At 52.3% G+C, this 19,391-nt stretch overlaps 7 protein-coding genes across 7 annotated transcripts; 4 read left to right on the top strand and 3 right to left on the bottom strand.

Moving 5' to 3' along the window:
- Positions 1-1,391: 1,391 nt before the first annotated feature.
- PFICI_07281 (uncharacterized protein) lies at positions 1,392-3,185 on the top strand (the record flags this gene model as incomplete). The annotated part of the gene is made up of 3 exons (XM_007835862.1): positions 1,392-1,763; positions 1,825-2,499; positions 2,574-3,185. The coding sequence occupies 3 exons, from the start codon at positions 1,392-1,394 to the stop codon at positions 3,183-3,185; spliced, it is 1,659 nt and encodes a 552-aa protein (XP_007834053.1).
- Positions 3,186-4,239: 1,054 nt separating this feature from the next.
- Positions 4,240-5,832, top strand: PFICI_07280 (uncharacterized protein; the record flags this gene model as incomplete). Its single annotated transcript, XM_007835861.1, has 2 exons — positions 4,240-4,599; positions 4,756-5,832. 2 exons carry the CDS (start codon positions 4,240-4,242, stop codon positions 5,830-5,832), a joined length of 1,437 nt encoding a protein of 478 aa, XP_007834052.1.
- A 443-nt stretch (positions 5,833-6,275) lies between these two features.
- On the bottom strand, positions 6,276-8,740 carry PFICI_07279 (uncharacterized protein; the record flags this gene model as incomplete). The annotated part of the gene is made up of 2 exons (XM_007835860.1): positions 6,276-8,383; positions 8,446-8,740. 2 exons carry the CDS (start codon positions 8,738-8,740, stop codon positions 6,276-6,278), a joined length of 2,403 nt encoding a protein of 800 aa, XP_007834051.1.
- A 1,874-nt stretch (positions 8,741-10,614) lies between these two features.
- PFICI_07278 (ATP-dependent RNA helicase dbp-5) lies at positions 10,615-12,186 on the bottom strand (the record flags this gene model as incomplete). The annotated part of the gene is made up of 4 exons (XM_007835859.1): positions 10,615-11,088; positions 11,142-11,379; positions 11,434-11,919; positions 11,987-12,186. 4 exons carry the CDS (start codon positions 12,184-12,186, stop codon positions 10,615-10,617), a joined length of 1,398 nt encoding a protein of 465 aa, XP_007834050.1.
- A 1,213-nt stretch (positions 12,187-13,399) lies between these two features.
- On the top strand, positions 13,400-15,827 carry PFICI_07277 (uncharacterized protein; the record flags this gene model as incomplete). The annotated part of the gene is made up of 3 exons (XM_007835858.1): positions 13,400-13,444; positions 13,570-15,349; positions 15,421-15,827. The coding sequence occupies 3 exons, from the start codon at positions 13,400-13,402 to the stop codon at positions 15,825-15,827; spliced, it is 2,232 nt and encodes a 743-aa protein (XP_007834049.1).
- Positions 15,828-16,573: 746 nt separating this feature from the next.
- On the top strand, positions 16,574-16,846 carry PFICI_07276 (uncharacterized protein; the record flags this gene model as incomplete). Its single annotated transcript, XM_007835857.1, has 1 exon — positions 16,574-16,846. The coding sequence occupies one exon, from the start codon at positions 16,574-16,576 to the stop codon at positions 16,844-16,846; it is 273 nt and encodes a 90-aa protein (XP_007834048.1).
- Positions 16,847-17,557: 711 nt separating this feature from the next.
- On the bottom strand, positions 17,558-19,099 carry PFICI_07275 (uncharacterized protein; the record flags this gene model as incomplete). The annotated part of the gene is made up of 1 exon (XM_007835856.1): positions 17,558-19,099. The coding sequence occupies one exon, from the start codon at positions 19,097-19,099 to the stop codon at positions 17,558-17,560; it is 1,542 nt and encodes a 513-aa protein (XP_007834047.1).
- Between the last annotated feature and the right edge of the window lie 292 nt (positions 19,100-19,391).

Below are 19,391 nucleotides of genomic sequence, written 5' to 3'. Positions count from 1 at the left end.
AGGTCGAGGGAGGCTATCGGAGAGTAGACTGAGCGCCAACGACTCGGGATTGGTTGGGTGCCAACCCACTGCCATCTCCACTAAAGAACAGTGGTAGAAAGCTTGGCGCTGCAGCGTAACGGTAGCGTTTACATACTCTCGGATAAGAGCCCTTGCCCGAGACAGTCAAGACAGTGAAGGAGTATTTCATGGCTGGAGACGGATAGACACATGCCCGCAATTAGGACAGTTGAAAGAAGCAAATGTTGGTAATACACAAGTAATGGCGGAGAAAGATTCCAGGTGCCAGTTTTCCTCCTAGAATGCAGTACAGCGTGTCACACAACTATGGACTGTCCAACCACAACCGGTCCGAGATGCTCCCTCGAGTTCCCCCTACTACTACTCATGTCCGCTTCAGTGTGTCTCTCACCAGCGATTGATCATCGTCAGCCCAACCCATACCTCTTCGTACGCTACAAATTACCACCAAAAGTCTACGGTCTTACTCCGTCTTCCGTGTCCGCCGAGTTAGTATGAGCTGGGATCCATCATGCTCCAACTGGGACCCATTTTTGAAATGTACCGGCTCGAAGAAATCCCTGCCAATTACATCAATGTTGGATCCAGTCTCCAGCTCTGCACAAGTCGCAACCGCCAAAAAATTATTAGTGCAGAATAGAGGCAGGTACGGCTGCCCGCTGAAGGGAGGTCGCCTCGCTCCTAATCCTAGTTCCAGATCCCGCTCTCGCCAGTGTAGTGCTACTATTCCCCTCTTGCCTCCAGTCTCTCTCACACAAATTGATAATCATAAACGTAGGCACCATGTTTACAATTATTCGCTGTAGCAATCCGTAGCCAGCCCCTCTGCTCGCACGTGAATTTGTGTCTGTTTGAGACGTTTTCCCCATCGGACACTCTGGAAGCATTGATTCTTGCCTTTCCTAGTTCCATCTGCCCAAAATCGCAGCTTCGGCGTGTTGGATCTCGCTGACGCTCCTTTTCACAAACTCGGAATTCCATATTATTCACTCTTTCTCTCGCTTTACCTTTTGTCTAATTTCTCACTCCTTGTTGACCTTCCCTTCGTCCTCTGGCGTTCGCGAGATCCGGACATAAAAACAAATTACGTCCTCCTCTAGGTACATAATCGCCGTACCTGTATCTCACCCACCCGCTCCTTGCCTCCATACATTATCTATCCTTTGGGCAAGTCCTACGGTTCATACTTGCCCTTTCTTTTCCTCCGTCTCCTCCTACGCATTGGGATCTGCCATGCTTGTCTTTGGTCTATGCTCGTCTTGAAGCCTTTCTTGCTTAGAACAAACTGCACGACCAACAAGAGACCCCCCAAAGACTTGATTTTAAAAACCCGATCAAACAGCCCACTTATACACGGTGGTCTGACCACAATGATTGTGACGCCATATTCTCGCCGCGTACGGCTTTTCAGCGTCATTACTGCATTGTCTATTCTCGCCATATATATCCATATCCGGCCGACATGGAGAGAAAGGACATATGGCTATGCCCGTGACATTGGGCAAACAGTATCGAGCTACTTGGCCTCTAATGATGTGTATAACAACACGCTATACCAGGAGGGAAACGAGGCGACGGTGACCCAGTATCACAACTTCAGCGACCCGTGCGCCAACTTCCCGAATACCGAAGGCGTTCAACTTGTCATGAAGACGGGCGCAACCGAAGCCTTTGACAAAATTCCAACACACCTTCTCACCACTCTGCAATGTCTTCCCGACTTTCTAATCTTTTCCGACATGGTAAGAGGCTAAGAGGGAATATGTGCTGTTCCGCTTCCCTTGTGGCTAATCAGAATTGCAGGAGCAACAAATTGGGAAACACCACATTTACGATGTGCTATCGGAAGTGGACGAGTCTGTCAAGGCTCACAACGACGACTTTGATCTCTATCGTTACCAAAAGGAATGTCCCGTCTCCCAGAAGTCCTGCGTCGATGCGCGAGAAGAGGGTTCCAGAGCTTGGAATTTGGACAAGTATAAATTCTTGCCCATGATGGAGCAGACATGGCGACTGAGACCAGACCGGGATTGGTACATCTTTGCCGAAGCCGATACTTACGTGTTCTGGTCGAACCTCATCGAATGGCTCCGCACCGAAAGCGGGCTCAATCCGAAGGAGAGAATCTATCTGGGCAGCCGCAGCTTTATTGGCGGAACCCCTTTCGGCCACGGCGGATCAGGTTACGTCCTGAGCGGCACGCTGCTACGACATCTCATCGAGCATCATCCTGGTGTTGTGAAGCAGTACAATGTCAAGGGCTCGGGAGAGTGCTGCGGCGACTTGTTGTTGGCTCTAGCTCTGGACCAGTATGAGAATGTCAAAATTCGCCAGGCATGGCCAATGTTCAATGGAGAAAAACCCAGCACTCTACCTTTTGGTCCTGGCCAATGGTGCGAGCCAATATTGACAATGCATCACATGAATGCCGAAGAGATCAGCAGTGTGTGGCAGTTCGAGCAAACTAGAAAGACAAATGTAAGCTGAAGGTTTTTGGAGAGAAGGGTACTTACTATACACTTGATTACAGTTTGGGCTAACATGTCTCATAGCGAACTCTACTTATCAAAGATCTGTACCACGGTCTTATAGCGCCCAAGATGCAAGTCCAACGTCAAGATTGGGACAATTTATCAGACGACGTCTGCTACATTAATCCTGATCAATCTGCGCAAGCAAAAGCCGGCAATCTTGAAAAGGGCCGCCAAAAAAACAAGAACGACATGACCAAGATTGAGAAGGAGGCATGGAAGTCTCCAGATCACTGCGCCCGTGTTTGCGAGGAAGAAGACGTCCCCGACGACGATGAGTGGGAACTCGGGCAAAAAGTCCTGCCCCGTGATCCGGCGGACGGAGAAAATGCTGCCGAAGCCATTGATACAGAGAAGGCAGAGGACAGTGGTCCAAGTGACGAGGCAATGCGCGAACAGTGGAAGACTACCATGCGCGAGCGCAAGAAGAGCCGGACATGCTTCCAATATCGCTGGCATGACGAAGTTTGCTGCACAGCCAAGAGTTTCAAGCTTGGAGCACCAAAGAAGAAGCCGGACCAAGACAAGCCAAAGCAGAAATGGGTGAGTGGGTGGGATCTGAAGGGAATCAACGACTGGATCAATGCGGTTGGGGAATGCGAGATTGCGTGGAAGACGCCCGAGGCTTCTTGATTCTCCCGACGATTTCGATCAAGCAAACAGCACAAGCTCATAGTGCTGCCTACCTTTATGGGACGACGAGCTATTCGGGCATCGCAACGTCGCAAAAGCCCACTAGGAGCGTTGAAACTTTGTGGAGGACTCATTACGAATATTGCATTTTATAGTCCCTGTCATGGCGTTCTGGGAGTTGGGGAATACAAGACTATACACTACATAGAATGGGGATTGGCCCACGTCGGGATTGAGGCGTTATGCATGGGAGTATGAGCATGGGAGCAAGACACTATGAGGGTGTCGCGTCGGTCCTAGTGTTTGATATTACATCATCAAGCCTCTTGTTAGCCGCCAGGTCTGGATTCATCCGCAAGAAGATGAGAGTTCAGGGTCTCTTTGCCTAAACAGGAGAATTCTTCAAACTTATTTCTATTTCTTCATCAACAGTACTTCAGTCGCCGAAACAGGCAAGCGGGCCTGGCAATGATTATATGCCCAACTGACCAAACTCCAGGAAAGGGGTTGATACCGTTTGGACATTCGAAGCACGAGCAGTAGAGGTGTAAAAAAAAAAAAAAAAAAAAAAAAATTAACAAATGGCAACTCAAAATTGCCAACTTGATGACCCCAAAATTCAAGTCATTCGTCTTATAGATTTTTCCTGGGCCATGGCCATTGCAGTCCATGCTTCTGACCAAAACGCTTCCGTCTCAGTAGACAATCAATGCGAGTGAATGACATATCAATCTTTGTGGGGATATGAAACAAGTCAACCGGCACAAACGAATCACTTGATTACGTTGACTGCACTCCACTCATGGTTTGTCATCCCTGTACTCTGTAGGTCGCAGTCTGAATGAACAAGCGAACGTCTTTTTACCCGGAAGCACACCCCCCGGACAGAATCTGGACAGTATGAATCTTGACCCCACTGTCTGGTCTTTGGAGAAACCCTTGAAGATGTGTCCTAACATGACCGATTTGTTCTCCCGTCTTGTCAAATACTCGTCGATTGTATATCATCTCAATCTAATTTTGGACCGCAGACACTTGAGATGATCCTCTTAAAATGGGCGGTGCCATGCTCAACCCGAGGCAGTCGTTGCGCCTTCGACAGATCGTGATCATATGCGTCGGCCTATTGGCCTTGTACCTATTTCTGCCCAAGCCGGAAGCAAGCTTGGATTCTTCGCGGACATTGCTCGGCGAGTTGCCAGAGAATTGGAAGAGCGCGTCCTCGTCGTCCAGCAAGGCAACGACGAGACTTTCGGAAGAGTTGCTCAATAATCGATTTCTGACGGCCCAACAGTGCGCCAGCGCATTTCCGGGGCTGACGCGAGAGATTGATGATGCCGTGGCCAAGGGGCCGTTTGTACTCGAGAAGAGCGGACCGCTGGGACCATTGATTGCCCAGGTTAAGAATGGAAAGGTAAGTGTTTATAAGTTGCTGAATGACGAGGTATTATATAGCTTAAACCCATCTTGACCATACAAGCGAGTGACGCAATGGGATTGGCATGGAAGAATGAAAATGAACAACCTGGCACAATCTTCATAGGAGCCATCGTCTGACCATGATGAATAGCTCTTCATCCTCCACGCCGCCTCCACGAGAGACCTCTCTCGGGACATGATCTTACACCGGACGGCGACCTTACACCAGATTCACAGAGCACTCCTGACTGCGCCCTCTCCTCTCGAGATCCCAGACACCATCTTTGCCTTTAACCATCACGACAACCCAACTGCCAGGACCTTTTCATACTCCCGCCCGGCGGACCCGGCCCGCAACGGACCTTCGGCCCCGTACTTTCCCATTCCGCACTTTGGGTTCTGGTCCTGGCCACTGCCCTTTATCAAATCCCTCCCGGACGCGGCATCAGCCATCGCGGCGCTCGAGTCGGGCCTCTCCTGGTCCGGCAAGGACCCGCGGGCCGTGTGGCGGGGGACACCACACTTCAACTCGCCCTCGACGGCGTCGGCACACACGCGGCAAGATCTCGTCCTGACGGCCGGGCACCGGCCCTGGTCCGACGTGGAGGCGCTCGAGTGGACGGGCCCCAACGGCCGCAACGCCAGCAACGCCCTGCCCATTGCCGACTTCTGCGGTTACCGCTACATTGTGCACACGGAGGGGGTGACGTACTCGGGCCGCATGCCCTTTCACCAGCTCTGCGCCAGCGTCGTCTTGACGCCCCCGCTGGGCTGGATGCAGCACACGAGCCGCCTGATCCGGCCCGTCTTTTCGTATAATCTGCCCGGGGATGGTGTGCAGCGCACGCTGCGGCCCGGCCGCGATCTCGGTGGCGGCGTCGTGGAAAAGGTTTCGCTGGCCCCGTACCCTTCCGCCTGGGTCGCGGCGGCCTGGGGGGGAGGGTACACGGTGGACGAGGCCAACATGGTCTTTGTGGCGCCCGACTGGAGCGATCTCGAGGCCGTCGTCGGCTGGCTGGAGAGGCACCCCGATGTCGCCGAGGGTATTGCCCGGCGTCAGCGCGAGACGTACCACGGGGCCGGATTTTTGAGCCCGGCTGCCGAGACGTGCTACTGGCGCGCTGCAATCCGGGGCTGGAGCTCCGTGGTGGACTATCGTGATTTGGAGGTTGAGAATATGGAGGCTGTGCCTTATGAGGAATTTGTGATTACACAAAATACGAAATGAGTTATTTTAGATGGTCGCAACGGGTATGCTAGATGGCAAGTCTTTCTTACACGTGCTTATCTGAACACTTGGAATTTCATTTGAAATCTGCATTTATATATATATTCCATTATCTGGACGACTCATTTCCGCTTCCACTTTGAGACATGTCTTTGTAGCAAAGGAAAATTGCTGAGAAACAGCTGGTATAAACCGTGTAGACCAAAACGCCAAACATTTCAAATTTTATCCTTCGTAAATGCCGAATATTGAACGCCGTTTCCTTTTTGTCAGATTTGGTGGTAGTGTACAGATGACAGTGATGCAAGTAGATGTGTATGGCCAATGGAAAGGAAAGATTGAGTATGTGTACTTGGGCTTGACGATTAAAACTCTAGTAGAGCGGGCTTGTAGATTGAAAAACGAGATAGAAATAGGTGGAAACCAGAATAGGTTCTAATCTCTCACTGAACATTCAGGAAGAGATCGTCACCCCTTCGTGTAGGGGTCAGTTTCGGTTGCCAAGTAGGTGTAGCCGGAAGTCCGCCGCTTCCGAGGCCACGAGCACCCGGCGACATCATTGCTGCCATGTCTGGGCTCAAGAGTCCACCGGGACCGTGACGCTTCCATGCGGCAGTGGGTTTCTTTTGGTTATTTTCGAGCGACAGGGCGGCGGCCTTTTCATTGCCGACCCGTTTTGCAAGCAAGGAACTGGCCACCGAAGATGTCGTCACAGCACTGGTGGGTGACACAAAGGACGAGGCCCGCGTCTGTGGCGGTGGTGGGAGGTTGTAGGTATCCAGGCGTGGGGGAAATTGTCGCGATAGACGCATTTCAGATCGAAGAGGCACATTTGGGGGTGTTGCGGGGGGTTGACGTATCGACGGCTGTTCCGGAGAGAATCCTGAGCCTGTCGACTGATGGGATGGCCGCAAGTTTGGCGCATTAATGATTCCTGTCTGATCTCCTCGTCTTGGATTTAGCGGCCGCGGATAAGCAGACGGAGATCCCTTTATTGGAACGACTGCTCCGAGAGTCGGGCTCGGCTGTCCCGGAGGCGAAGATGTAAAGCTCGGTCGCTTGGGTGGAGGAACCATACGGATCGTTGCCAAGTCGAGCCGTCCAGGTATTTTTGGGTACGTGACTGGCGAGCGGCCTGTGGGCGTACGGGGCGACTCAATGACTGGCGAAAGTGTAGACAGACGGCTGGGTTCGGCCTCTTCAACGGGAGGGCTGTCGTCAAACGGACCACCGGCAGAGGAACTTGATTGAATGGTTGTCGCCGAATCCATGGAAGCCTTGGAGTCTGATCGGCTAGTCCTCCTCTGACCCGAACTGCTCATCCTCCTAATTGTGGGCATCGGCGGCCGATCAGAGTTGCGAAAGGCGCTGTTTTGGGAGTATACGCTGGAAGCTTGAGACATGTATGCATCTCGCCCATCTGGCTTTAGTAGAACCTGTGGTGGCATTGGGAGCTCAGGGGCAGAGGCTGCAGAGATCGCCGTGGCCAATGCCGTCGCCGCCTGCTCTTCCTGCTTTTCAATGGGCGACTTCGTCAAAGGCGTATAAGTGTCCAACTCGGCTGCCTCTGCAACACCAGCGAGTTGCGACTGTCTGTTGGTATTATTGAGAACCCAGTTGCCCCATTTATCAGCAACGTAGTATGTTGTCGCTGATTGAGGATCCGAAGGTGGTGGGCGCCATATTTGGCCGCCTTCGGGTGCTTCCGTGTCCAAATCAGCAAAAGCCGTCATGTTCGTCATGGTGCTTGTTCTATCCGTCTGAGGTTGTGACGAATGAGTACGAAGTGCAGGATGGACGGCAGTTGGGATGTTCAGCGTCAGATTCGGCTTGGACGGCCGCAGCGGCTTTGGCGGTAACAGCTTTGACATTCGTCGCTCCCGTACTGGACTTTGTGGTTTGGGGACAACCTCACTCCGTGGCCGTGAGATAGCAAGTCCTATTGTATTTCGGTCAACGTTTGGGTACTCGCTTCCTGACGGCGGCGTTTCTGGTGTGAATGGCCGTTGATTCCTCAGTATAGGTGGCGAAATGTGAAATATTTTGGTGAGCCTGGCAGCCGCACTCCGGCCCCCAGAACTACTCTTCTCTTCCATAGGCATGAAACCCTCTTCATCGAGGCCGGGATATCTTCGTTTCCTCGCACGACGCGCCATAAATATGGAGACGAGTGCCAGGATGATAGCTCCAGCAACGCCCACCGTAATGCCTGCGATTTGGCCCTTGTTCAAGGATGTTGAGGTCGCGGTCGGTGTCTCACTTGTCTGAGCGCTGGCGGTCTCTGTTGGCCGTGTTGTTGTCGATGTGGGCGATGGCACCAACGATGTGCTTGATGCAGTCGTGGCAGATGACACAGAAGTCGTGAGCATTGTCGAAGTAGTGCCATGACTTGTGGAGATTGGTGCGGTAGTGTAGGTCGATGTGGTACTTGTCGACGTTGATATGACCACGCTTCCACCACCCAGCACAAAGGCGGCCGACAGAGGAGTTGGCTGCGTATTTGGAAGGGCGCTTATCTGGCCCGAACACATCTGGTATGCCACTCCTGCTTCTGTGATAGTTGTCAATAACTTGTCTCCATAGATCAGATCCGTTACTTCTGAAGGCACTCACGCTTGCCATCGTCTGCTGTACATATGCCAAAGAAGAAGGATCCACCAATACATTCTGCAGCAGCCTCTCCGACAGTAAGGTTGGCAGCCGACTCATGAGAACAAAGACATTGTAGCGATGCAGAAGTGCCACACGATGAAGATGCATAGTTCTCTTGGACGAACGCCTTGAAGCATCCTTGGGCACAAGAAGGGATGAAAGCGCTGACTTCACTGGATAGTTCCGCATCATAGGCGCCAGCAATCGATACTGAGGTCCCTATCAACAGCAGTCCAAGCAGCGGCTTCAGTGCCATGCTAGAAAACATCTATAACTTCATGTCAGTGACCTTTTACCACGAATGGTCACTGTATAATGGGGATGTGATATGATGTCTATAGCTGGCGCATCATAATGTAATGGACCCCGGAGAAGGGAAGAGGCAACCGTCATATGGGGGATGAGATGTGTAAAGCATAGCCTCGGAGGCCGAGAAGCGATGAGGCCGCCTGGCTGATGTTGGGAGGTCTCGCATATGGGACTCACATACCTAAGAAATAGAGATCAGGTCTGTAAAAGACGGCCAGCAAACCATCGTGGTCGTCTATAGACTCAGCACTGCCAACAAATGAGATGCTAGGATTGCTGATTCGCACCAGTCGAGGACAGGCAAGCAGAAAAAGAGGAAATGCCACAAGAACACAAGAGAGAAAAAAATAGATGCTAAGCAATAGGTAGATTACAATAGTAGGAAATTCGAAGCAAGGAAAAAACAAAAGACACAATCGTAGCAAATCTTGTTACAGATTCCAATACCAGGACCGACGAGAAACAAAAAGGGGCCAAGTATATGGCGGCTACCATGCCTCTAATATGAGGTCGCGCTTTGAGGTCAAACATCCTTGGAGGACTAATCAGGCGTGCAGATGACAAGGCGACTCGAGGCTGGCACTGACTGGGCAGCAGCAGTAGCAGCCGCAACAAGAAGAACCGTCATTCGAGGGACCAGGCAGGCCGTGCCGCCAGCGAACGGCGCATCGCATATTGCTACCCGGCCCGTAGCGAGCCACTGTTGCGTCATGGCGAAGCAAGCCTGCCTGCAGATGGTATTCACAGATCTGGACATCTACTATGTAAAGGTCAATTCTGGGTGTAGATCTCGCCGAGCTCATCGAGGGGAGCGGTAGGCAAGAATGTCGGGCCAGGCTGCTGATTGGTCAGAGAAGCATCATCGTGCCTGTGAATGGCCAGGTTACCCCCAATATCCATTCGGAAGCACTCACCAGAAGGGCCATACCCTTTTTGTCTGCAAGAATAGAAGCGAGTGGTACGCCAAGCTGAGCTGCGCCTTGGTTGGACGATTTGGTGTGGCCACCAATTTGCGCGCGCCTAAATAAGACGATTGGGTTTGGGGGTGGTTCTTTCGATGCTGGCTGCAGCGCTGGGCGCTTAAAAAAAGGTACGCGCATCTGCACAAACATCAATTCCGACCAATTGAGGCAGTGTCTGCTGCAGTCGGCATGTCGACTGCGACGAAAGAGGCCGCTATTGTGCATCACCTCTTGTTTCGTTTTTCTTTCGGGGCGCAGATGACTGGATGCGACTATTCCTGCATCAATATTTCCTTCCTCGCCACGATTAGATTCTGCAGTGTCATATACCTACATACCTTTGAAGATACACCCGTACTCGATGGATCAAGCTTAATCTATACTTGGCTCATGATATAGGCAAACTGTCATGTCAGCTCCTCACAGATGATGCACATGCATGTGTCTGTTCTATTGTACAGTCAATTTCTTCATGTCAATACTTGTTATAACACAAAAGTGACCAAGCCACCAAGATTATCTTGCAATCTTGTCGTAGGATTCCGGAATCTTCGGCGATTTCAAAATAGCTTTTGTTCTTTTTCTCGTTCGTGGTATCATGCATCTCGTCTGTCTATCTGCTTTGAATTTTTCTTTTTTTTCTCCGTGTCAAAACATGACTTCGCTCTCGTGGCATTAGCTACAATCAGATTAAGTCAGGTAATTCTGACAGGCTTTCTCAATATTCCTACGTCTGAAACAACATGTTGTTGCCGTCAAGCCAGCGTAGAGTCCAATGGACCAAGTTACTAAGTCCTGCCGTCTCGTGTGCCTTCGTCTTCCGGTGGGGATTACATTGCCGGATATCCTACGCTTAGTCCTACTGAGCCGAAGGATTGAATCCAGCCTGTGCCCGACTCGATTTGATTACACGCTGCACCTCGGCCTCTGTCGTGTCCCAGTCATCCGGAACAAGTCGGATCAGATCAATCTCATATCTCTCGGTAATGTTTTGCAATGCTTCGAAACTCTTCTTGTCGAAGATGAAGGTGATACTGACACCTACACGGCCGAAACGGCCCGTTCGGCCAATTCGGTGCAGGTAGGTCTCAGCATCCGGCTCTCGGTCACCGGGGCCCTTCATCGGGACATCGTAGTTGATGACCATGTTGACACTCGAAACATCAATACCTCGAGCGAGAACATTGGTGGTGATGAGAACCTTGGTGCGGCCGCTTCTAAACTCATCAATGAGAGCGTCTCGGGCAGCACCCTCAAATGCACCATGAAGAGCCGTCACCTTGTGTCCATCCTCAGTCATGCGCTTTTGAATTTCGTTGGCGCTCTCACGAGTCTATTTTCGATCAGTCATCTGTCCTCATACTGAAGTAAGGCCGCTCTATTTACCTTCACAAAAATAATGGACGAGCCAATGGTCAGGAGACCGTATAGTTGACACAAGATGCCATACTTGTCTGCTTCCGATGGGCAGTCCATGAACATCTGCGAGATGCCGCGGACCGTAAGCTCTTGTACCTTGAGCTTGATCTGGTTGGCATTGGGTGCAAACTTGGTGGCGTATTTGTGTACAACATCGGGGAAGGTAGCGGAAAAGAGGAGGATCTGAACGGTCTTGGGGATCATGCTAAGCAACATATGATTAGCCTACGCGACGAGAATGTGTGGGCACGGTGCTTACTTCTTAACACGAGCACACTGGTCACCGAGACCCTGCTGATCCAGCATGTTGTCGGCCTCGTCAATAACGAGAACCTTGAACTGCGAAGCATCGATCTGTCTTCTTCTGATGAGATCCATGACGGTTCCAGGTGTGGCGCAGATGACATTGGCTTCAACCTTCTGGTCCCTGGCAATGTTACCAGGAACAGCAGCCTCGACAACCAGACCCTCGCAGAACTGGCCAATGTGCTGAACAACACCCTGGATCTGGCGGGCCAGCTCACGGGTGGGCGCCAAGATCAGAGCTTGTGGTTGGGTTGGATTGCTCATGTCCACGCGAGAAAGAACTGTTGTGACGAAGGCAGCCGTCTTTCCAGTACCAGACTGCGACTGAGCAATCATGTTTTGGGGCGGGTCCGCTAACATGAGAGGGAGGGCCTTCTCTTGCACCTTCGAGGGCTTGTGGAACTGAAGAGCGAGGAGACCTTTGAGGACAGCGTCGGGCCTGTAGAGGTTGAAGTGTTAGTAGATAGTGGCAGGAACCGATCATTTCGAAGTCGCCTTTGACTTACAGTCCGAGCTCCTCGAAAGACTTGGCAGAGCCCAGAGGGTGATCCTGATCTTGCTGCAGCTGGTTGAGTGAAACCTCGACATCGTAATCCACCTGCTGCAAGTTGGAGGTGCCAGCGACATCGCCAGCGCCGTCGGCGCCTTCAGGGACTGCGGCAACATCGCCCTCGGGCTTTGTGATGCGACTTGCAAGATCAGACATCTTCAGAACGCTAGTCGCGAATGATGTAGTTGAATGTCGCGATTGTCAAGGGTTCGATAGACCGGGTTGAAGTGGAAACTGGCAATACCAAGTTTGTGGTAGACCAGGCGCAAGTTCGCGACTTCAGTGAAGAAAGAGTAGGTGTGGAATCCTGCCTGGGATCGAAGGGGAATTAGACACTCAAAGCACCAGACGGGAATTTAGGAGTGCGGGTCCGTCCCAACGTGGCTCACTCACGTTATTTTCGGATCCTCCAAAACCTCGATCAAGGTGGTCGTTGGTATTGATACTCGAAGAGGAGGGACCAGCGTGATCGTGAACGAAAGAAGTCAGAGATTCAGGTCAGGCTGTACCTTAGCTTGACGAGCCGAGACTCAAACCACAGGGAGTGATGAAATTCTGGTGGGGTTGTCAAAGGTCGGTTGATGGCGGGGTGAAGCTCAAGCTCCAGGGCGGGTTGGCGGCGGGCGGGCACTTCCCCTTCATCAGAGGCTCAAAAAAAGCAAAAAAGCAGGGGTCCGAATCATCCAGCCCAACCCAATTCATGGAAAGTATGGAGGGGTGACAGGTCGGGTATGTACGAAGTACGTATTGCTCCATACCTACAGGCAACTGCCCGTCATCTTGGGCAGCTGCTGGATCCATTGTTGATGTCAAATTGGTTGCACGCGGTACACTGTCCATTTTTTTCGTCTGCGCAATCTAATGAATCGCTTGGTACTTGAGGAATTTCTGTTCATATTTACAAGAAACGTGAAGGATCTCAGAGCCAGAAATGCCCATGTAGCTCGGCGGTATAAAGTCATCAGTGTAAAAGGTAAATACTTGAACTCCGGCGGTCAAATGCGTGCCGAACTCTTGGATCCCCGCTGTCATTAGCGAGCGCCAGCCAGCGATTTACATTACAGTAGGTACCCAGCGACTGCGACCTTGTCTAGGTGGGCTGCGCCTCGTGGTTTCTCGACCTAATTCGCTAGAAAACAAGGACCTGAACCTTGGGATCCCCTCTACCTGGAGAGTACCAAGGCCGCATCATGACATTGGCCATGTCGCACGGAGCATATCGTACCAACTTGTCCTGATTTCTCTACCTATTTTGCAGTTCCCGTTGAATGAATATACCTGCCACTGCCACTCCTCTCTGTCGATGTCGCATGTCTGCAATACTGTTGCCCCGTCTTTCACACACTCCTCTTAATACCCTCAAGCAGCCATGGCCGAGGTCGATGTCCCGCCGACGTTCGGCGCCGAACTAAAGGTATGCCAGAGCCCAGCAAACGTCCACCCCCTTTCACACTCGGACGGAAAGTCAACATATGTGCGCATGGGATCGAAGCGACGGGGAGCTCTTCAAGTCTTTATGCTCACTTGTCGGTTAAATAGGATGGTTTCCGACCGGCCAGCGCCTGGGTTGCCAACGGCATCGCCTGGCTGGACGATATACAGCAGTATTACCGTGAACGAAGCGCAATCGAGAAGGAATATAGCGCAAGGCTCAATGCCCTGGCAAAGAAATATTTTGAAAAGAAGAACAAAAAGTCCTCCAGTCTGAGTGTGGGCGATACGCCGACCATGACCCCCGGCTCTCTCGAGAGTGCCTCGCTCACGACTTGGACAACGCAGCTGACGACGCTGGAATCGAGAGCTGACGAGCATGAAAAATACGCCAATGAGCTGATCACCAAGGTCGCTGACCCCCTAAAATTCTTCGGCTCCAAGTTTGAGGAGCTGCGCAAGCGACATGTCGAGTACGCCGATAACCTCGAGGTCGAACGAGACTCCTCGTATGCTACTTTGAAGAAAACCAAGGGAAAGTATGATCAGGCTTGCCAGGAACTCGAAAGCAAGCGGAAGAAGACTGAGTCGTCGTTCGATAAGGCAAAGGCGCAGAGCAATTACCAGCAACAGTTGCAGGAAGCCAACAATGCCAAGAACACATACCTTATTGCAATTAATGTTACCAACAAGCAAAAGGAAAAGTATTACCATGAATATGTCCCGGAACTCTTGGATAGTTTGCAGGACCTCTCCGAATTCAAGACGCTCAAATTAAATGGTTTATGGACCATGGCCGCTTCCCTCGAAACTGGGATGTTGCAGCAGAGCAATTCGCTTGTCGAGAACCTTTCGCAGGAGGTTCAACGCAACCTGCCACACCTCGATTCCATGATGTATATACGCCATAACCTTGGATCTTGGCAGGAGCCTGGCGATAAGGGATTTGAGCCGAGTCCTGTCTGGCACGATGATGATACCATGATTGTTGACGAAGCGGCCAAGATCTTCCTGCGCAACGTTCTGAACAAGTCCAAGAGTCAACTGGGAGACTTGCGGCGAGAAGTGGACAAGAAACGGAGAGAGGTCGAAGGGGTAAAGCGGACGAAACAGCGGGTGCGGGATGGGTCTGAAGCCAAGGATGAAGTCCTAATCGTGACACAGTTGTTCGCACTGCAAGAGGAGCTCCATCAGGTTGATCGGAAACGCGTCACAGCCGAGGTTGAAACCTCAACAATCACATCGACAATAGGGGATGTTACCTTGGGCGCCAAGAACCATAATTTCAAATCGCAGACATTCAAAATCCCCACCAATTGCGATCTTTGCGGTGAGAGGATATGGGGCTTGTCGGCAAAGGGCTTCGACTGTCGTGACTGTGGTTATACGTGCCACAGCAAATGCGAGATGAAGGTTCCTGCCGAGTGTCCTGGTGAACTGTCCAAAGAGGAGCGCAAGAAATACAAGTCAGAGCGACAAACAGCAGCGACCACTTTGCTCAAACCTTCTGGTACACCAGACCATGTCTCCGAGCTGCCCGACCTTAGTCGATCCAACACAATGAATTCGCTGAGCTCAGGCTACGCTGCTAGCGCCCATCGATCGGTGACGGGCTCAGTATCGACAGCAAAGGAGCCTGGCGAGGATGCACCACCTGAGCCTGGTCCAAGGCCGTCCATTCCGTCGGCTTCTACCTCTACCAGAAAGCCACGTCTCATGGCCCCTCCGCCGAGTGCATATATCAGTGAGTTGCCCGGTAGTTCGGTCAATGGCTCGGGGGCAAGCAAACCAGAGCAGAAGGGCAAAATACTGTATACGTTCGAGGCCAACGGTGAGGGTGAATTGTCGGTTCACGAAGGCCGTGAAGTCACAGTTTTGGAGCCAGATGGTATGTTTTGACACACTGACCCCTTTTCATTAGATGTCCTGCATGTTGTGAAGATACTAATGAGGCCGTAGATGGATCTGGATGGGTCAAGGTGCGCGCAGGCTATAAGGAAGGCATCGTGCCCGCAACCTATTTAGAAACATATCCAGCAGCTCCGGCACCCATTGTACCGCAAGACACTGGCAGCACTGCTAATCGTCCTGGGTCAACCTACTCCAATTCTGGTTCGTCGATTGGCGGCGCTCCGACAGGCAAGAAGAAGGGACCTGCGGTAGCACCAAGACGAGGCGCAAAGAAACTCAAGTATGTTGTAGCCTTGTATGACTACACTGCACAAAGCGATGCAGAGCATAGCATGGCAGAAGGAGATCGGTTCGTGCTGGTCAAGGAAGACCCTGGCGATGGATGGGCAGAGGTTGAAAAGGGTGGCATTACGAAGAGTGTCCCTGCAAGCTATGTCTCAGCAGACTCATCATAGGCTGTGAAGTCAAAGACGAGAAACATACTGCATGGCCTCCAAACAAACACCAGGGGAATAAATCTAGCTTTTGTCGCCTGAGTCTCTCATGTTGTACCTCCTTCCACTTTATAGCGGAAGACAGTCCAACCACAGGTGTAGTAAAACAGAGTTCTCCGTCATGGAAAACATGACAAAAAATCGAATTATTGTAAAGACCTTGGTTTTCCAGAAAATGATTATGTGTTCGACACCATTTCATTTGTGGTAGGAGGAAAAGTAACATAGTCAAAACCGAACATCCAAAAGAGTATAAGGACTATAAAGCCCAGCGCGGAACCGAATCCGTACCTGGTGGGGCAAATTTTCCCATGCCTGCAACGACCCAGCTGCGACCAGAAAATATTTACTACCTACCTACTTTTGCACCTGAACCTCTAATTTACCGCCCAAGTCCATGTTTGGCGCCCTCGAATTAATACATCAATAAAATCCCACACGTAGCCGAGTCTTATATCGGTCGGCATTTCAATTCTCTGAAGGTCTACTTCCTTCTGATCAGCGACCGTGAGACGTTGCGACCGCTGATTCCTCCTCGGCTTTTGGGTTGGACTACACCATCTCGCATTTCTGTCTCTTCCCACGACGCTCCCAAAGAAGCCTTTTATTCCACCGATAGGATAAACGGCAGGAACGAGAAGGCCTATTTCGAAAAGACAAATTGCGCGAGAAAGCGCAAAGAATAAGAAGAAGAAGAAGAAGAAAACATGGCCCAGGGCACAGTAAAACCAAAGGCTTTTGCCTCCAAGCCCGTCAAGCCCAACCCGGCCAAGACCAAGAAGGGCGCGCGCGTCGCAAAGCCCAAAAAGGCGACGAGCGCGGCCAAGATCCAGAAAAAGTACAGCGCCGGCCTCGTGCACAAGACGGAGAAGCTGCTGGGCGAGCGCGCTGGACACCTCGAGATGATTGGCAAGGGCCGAGACCGGTCGGGGGCCAAGAAGGAGACTGAGCAAAAGGGCGGTAGCAAGAAGTTTGGTTGAAGAGACATGCAGGGGGGAGAGAGAGAGAGAGAGAGAGAGAGAGATTTGGACTGGGAAACCCATCTCCCATCGACTGGGCATGTTTGCGAAGCGGGAAAAGAATCCATCATGACAAAGGACTGGGAGAGGAGTGGGTGGAAAAGGATGAGAGACCGCGTATGATACCAAGGGAAAAGTAAAGGCATGGCAGGACAGGGCAGGACAGGGAAATGGAGAAGCGGAAGTCCTCGAGAGGGAGAGAGAATAAGAGAGAAAGATGTGCTTTCTGAACTGATGCGTGTGACCTGGGTAACCATGGGGGCTTGCCTAGAAACAAGGAGCCCTGAAAGTTACCCCATCGCACGAGGCGCAAAGATCATCTCACAGGCGAGGTCTTGTTGACGAACATATCCCTTGGCTACAACTCGGATTCTCGATGACAAACTGTGCAATCATATATGCCAGCGGCCAACAGCCAACAGCCAACAGCATGTATTCGTTTCGAGTAAATGGCTACCTCTTTAGAACATTCATCTCAGTCGATAATGAACAATACGGATCTGTAGCTGTTTGATTTGATGGGAAGTTGCGGGACTGCTACATACGTCCTAGCAAGATGACTCTGGACAAAATTAATTCTATATTAAATGCGATTGGTTTTTGAATCTATGGTGTACGTTGGAATTCAGAAAGTAATTCTACGCTTTGGCAAAACTCTTGTGCCCAGCCAGTCTACGTGCTTTTATGTTCGTCGGCCAAACGAGCCAGGAAACCCTTGATCGCTTCCAGGTCCTCGTCGACACGAACCCGCCAGCTCGAGACGGCCACTCGCACAGCCGTCGCGCCCTTCCATTTGGTGCCGCTGACGTACCATTCACCTCTCTTGTGGATAGAGCCGACAAGCTTCTCATTGAGCGCCTCGTCCTTGGCCCGGAAGAGGACGACAATGTGCGTGTCCTCGATGGCGCAGTTGCCGTGCGGCAACAAGACATAATCAGAGCTGGCATTGATAGCCTCGGCCACGCCACGAGCCAGCCGTACCATGCGCGCCAGGATCGCCGCCAACCCTTCGCGGCCCTCGCTGAGCAAAACGGCGTAGACGGGCAGAGCACGGAACCGGCGCGAGTTTTGCAGGTCGACGTTGAGGGGGCTCTCGATGGTGGCGCCAGGGGCCGAAGACAGGTAGGCGGCGTTTGGGTTTTTGCAGACGCTGGTCAAGACGGACGCCTTGCGGGTAAGGAACATGCCGCAGTCGTACGGCACGTTGAGCAGTTTGTGTCCGTCGACAGTGATGCTATCGGCAAGCTCAATCCCGGCAGCATAGGCACGCAGCCGGGCAAACTCGGGCGTCGCGGGCAGGCACCGCGCAAAGATGCCAAAGGCTCCGTCGACGTGAATCCAGGAGCCGTGGCGATCCGCCAGTTCGCGGAGCCGGCGCATGTCCTCGAGGCCCGTGGTGGCGAAGCGGCCCGTGTTGACCTCGCCGGCGCTCAGGGCAATGATGCTCGCAATGCCTTCGCGCCGCAGCTCGCGCTCGACAGCATGGAGGTCGAGCCGCCAGGGCTCATCCTCACTGTGCGGCAGCTCCTTTACTGAGAACCTGCCCAGCCCGACAATGGATGCCGCCTTGTAGAGCGAGCTATGGCCCATGCTCGTCAAGACCTGCACATGCCTGATCCCCGCCTGGGCACAAGCGGCAAGCAAGCCGAGCTCTCCCACGCCATCGACAGTACCCTGTGGTCTCAGCTTTGCCTGGACCACAGCTTCCCTGCCACAGCCAAGACCTAGAGTGTTGCTGGCCGTGGCGCCAGTAGTCAGAGTCCGGCCTTCCCAGTCCGCAGCGTCTCCTAGGTCGAGGAGAGCAACCAGCATCCTCAGCGCCGCGTCCTCGACCTCGGTTGCAATGGTCTGGGTCGGCAAATGGACTTGAACATTCTGGTCATAGGCCGTCACAATGTTGTCGGCGACCTCGGCGATTGGAAGCGTCGAACCCGTCACGAAGCCATAGTACCTACCTGAGAGATTTTGGCCGTTTAGCGCAGGGACTATGTCGTTGAGCAGGTGATCCAAGGTGGCCTCGTCGCCCCGTCCAGAGAGATAGCGCACATCGTCTGGCTGAGGTAAGGAGGCCCGGCCTGCCTCGAGCCGTTCGGGTTTGGGCAAGACGGCAGGTTCAGCGGCATCTGTAGTTGAAGCTGTCACCGAAGACCTGATGCGGGTATAAGCCCGCTGCAGGAAGTCGTCGGCGGCGGATTCTCCATTGAAAGCAGCCATGTTATCAAGGTAACAGTATACTACCAACCAGCAAGGTTGGTACGAATGTACACTGACTTGCCCTGAATTGGACCGGACCCAGCAGTCTGGCACAGCACAAGCACCAAGGCAACCTATTGCAACCCGCACCTCCTCCTCGAGAAACCGCTAAGCCAGTCACGGAAGTTTGCCGGCTTGGGAGGGATGATGGACACACGTCTATCCTCCCGTCGGTGCCGTGTAACAAGGCCAATTGATGGGATTGATTGACCCTGCGGGCGGGCGGCGGCGGCACTGATGGGTAGTGAATCCA

Source organism: Pestalotiopsis fici (assembly GCF_000516985.1).
Source record: "Pestalotiopsis fici W106-1 unplaced genomic scaffold PFICI_Scf_4, whole genome shotgun sequence".
In the NCBI taxonomy this organism is placed as follows: Eukaryota; Fungi; Ascomycota; class Sordariomycetes; order Amphisphaeriales; family Sporocadaceae; genus Pestalotiopsis; species Pestalotiopsis fici.
The sequence above is the reverse complement of the archived record's forward strand: the minus strand, read 5'-3'. Positions and strand labels throughout refer to the sequence as shown.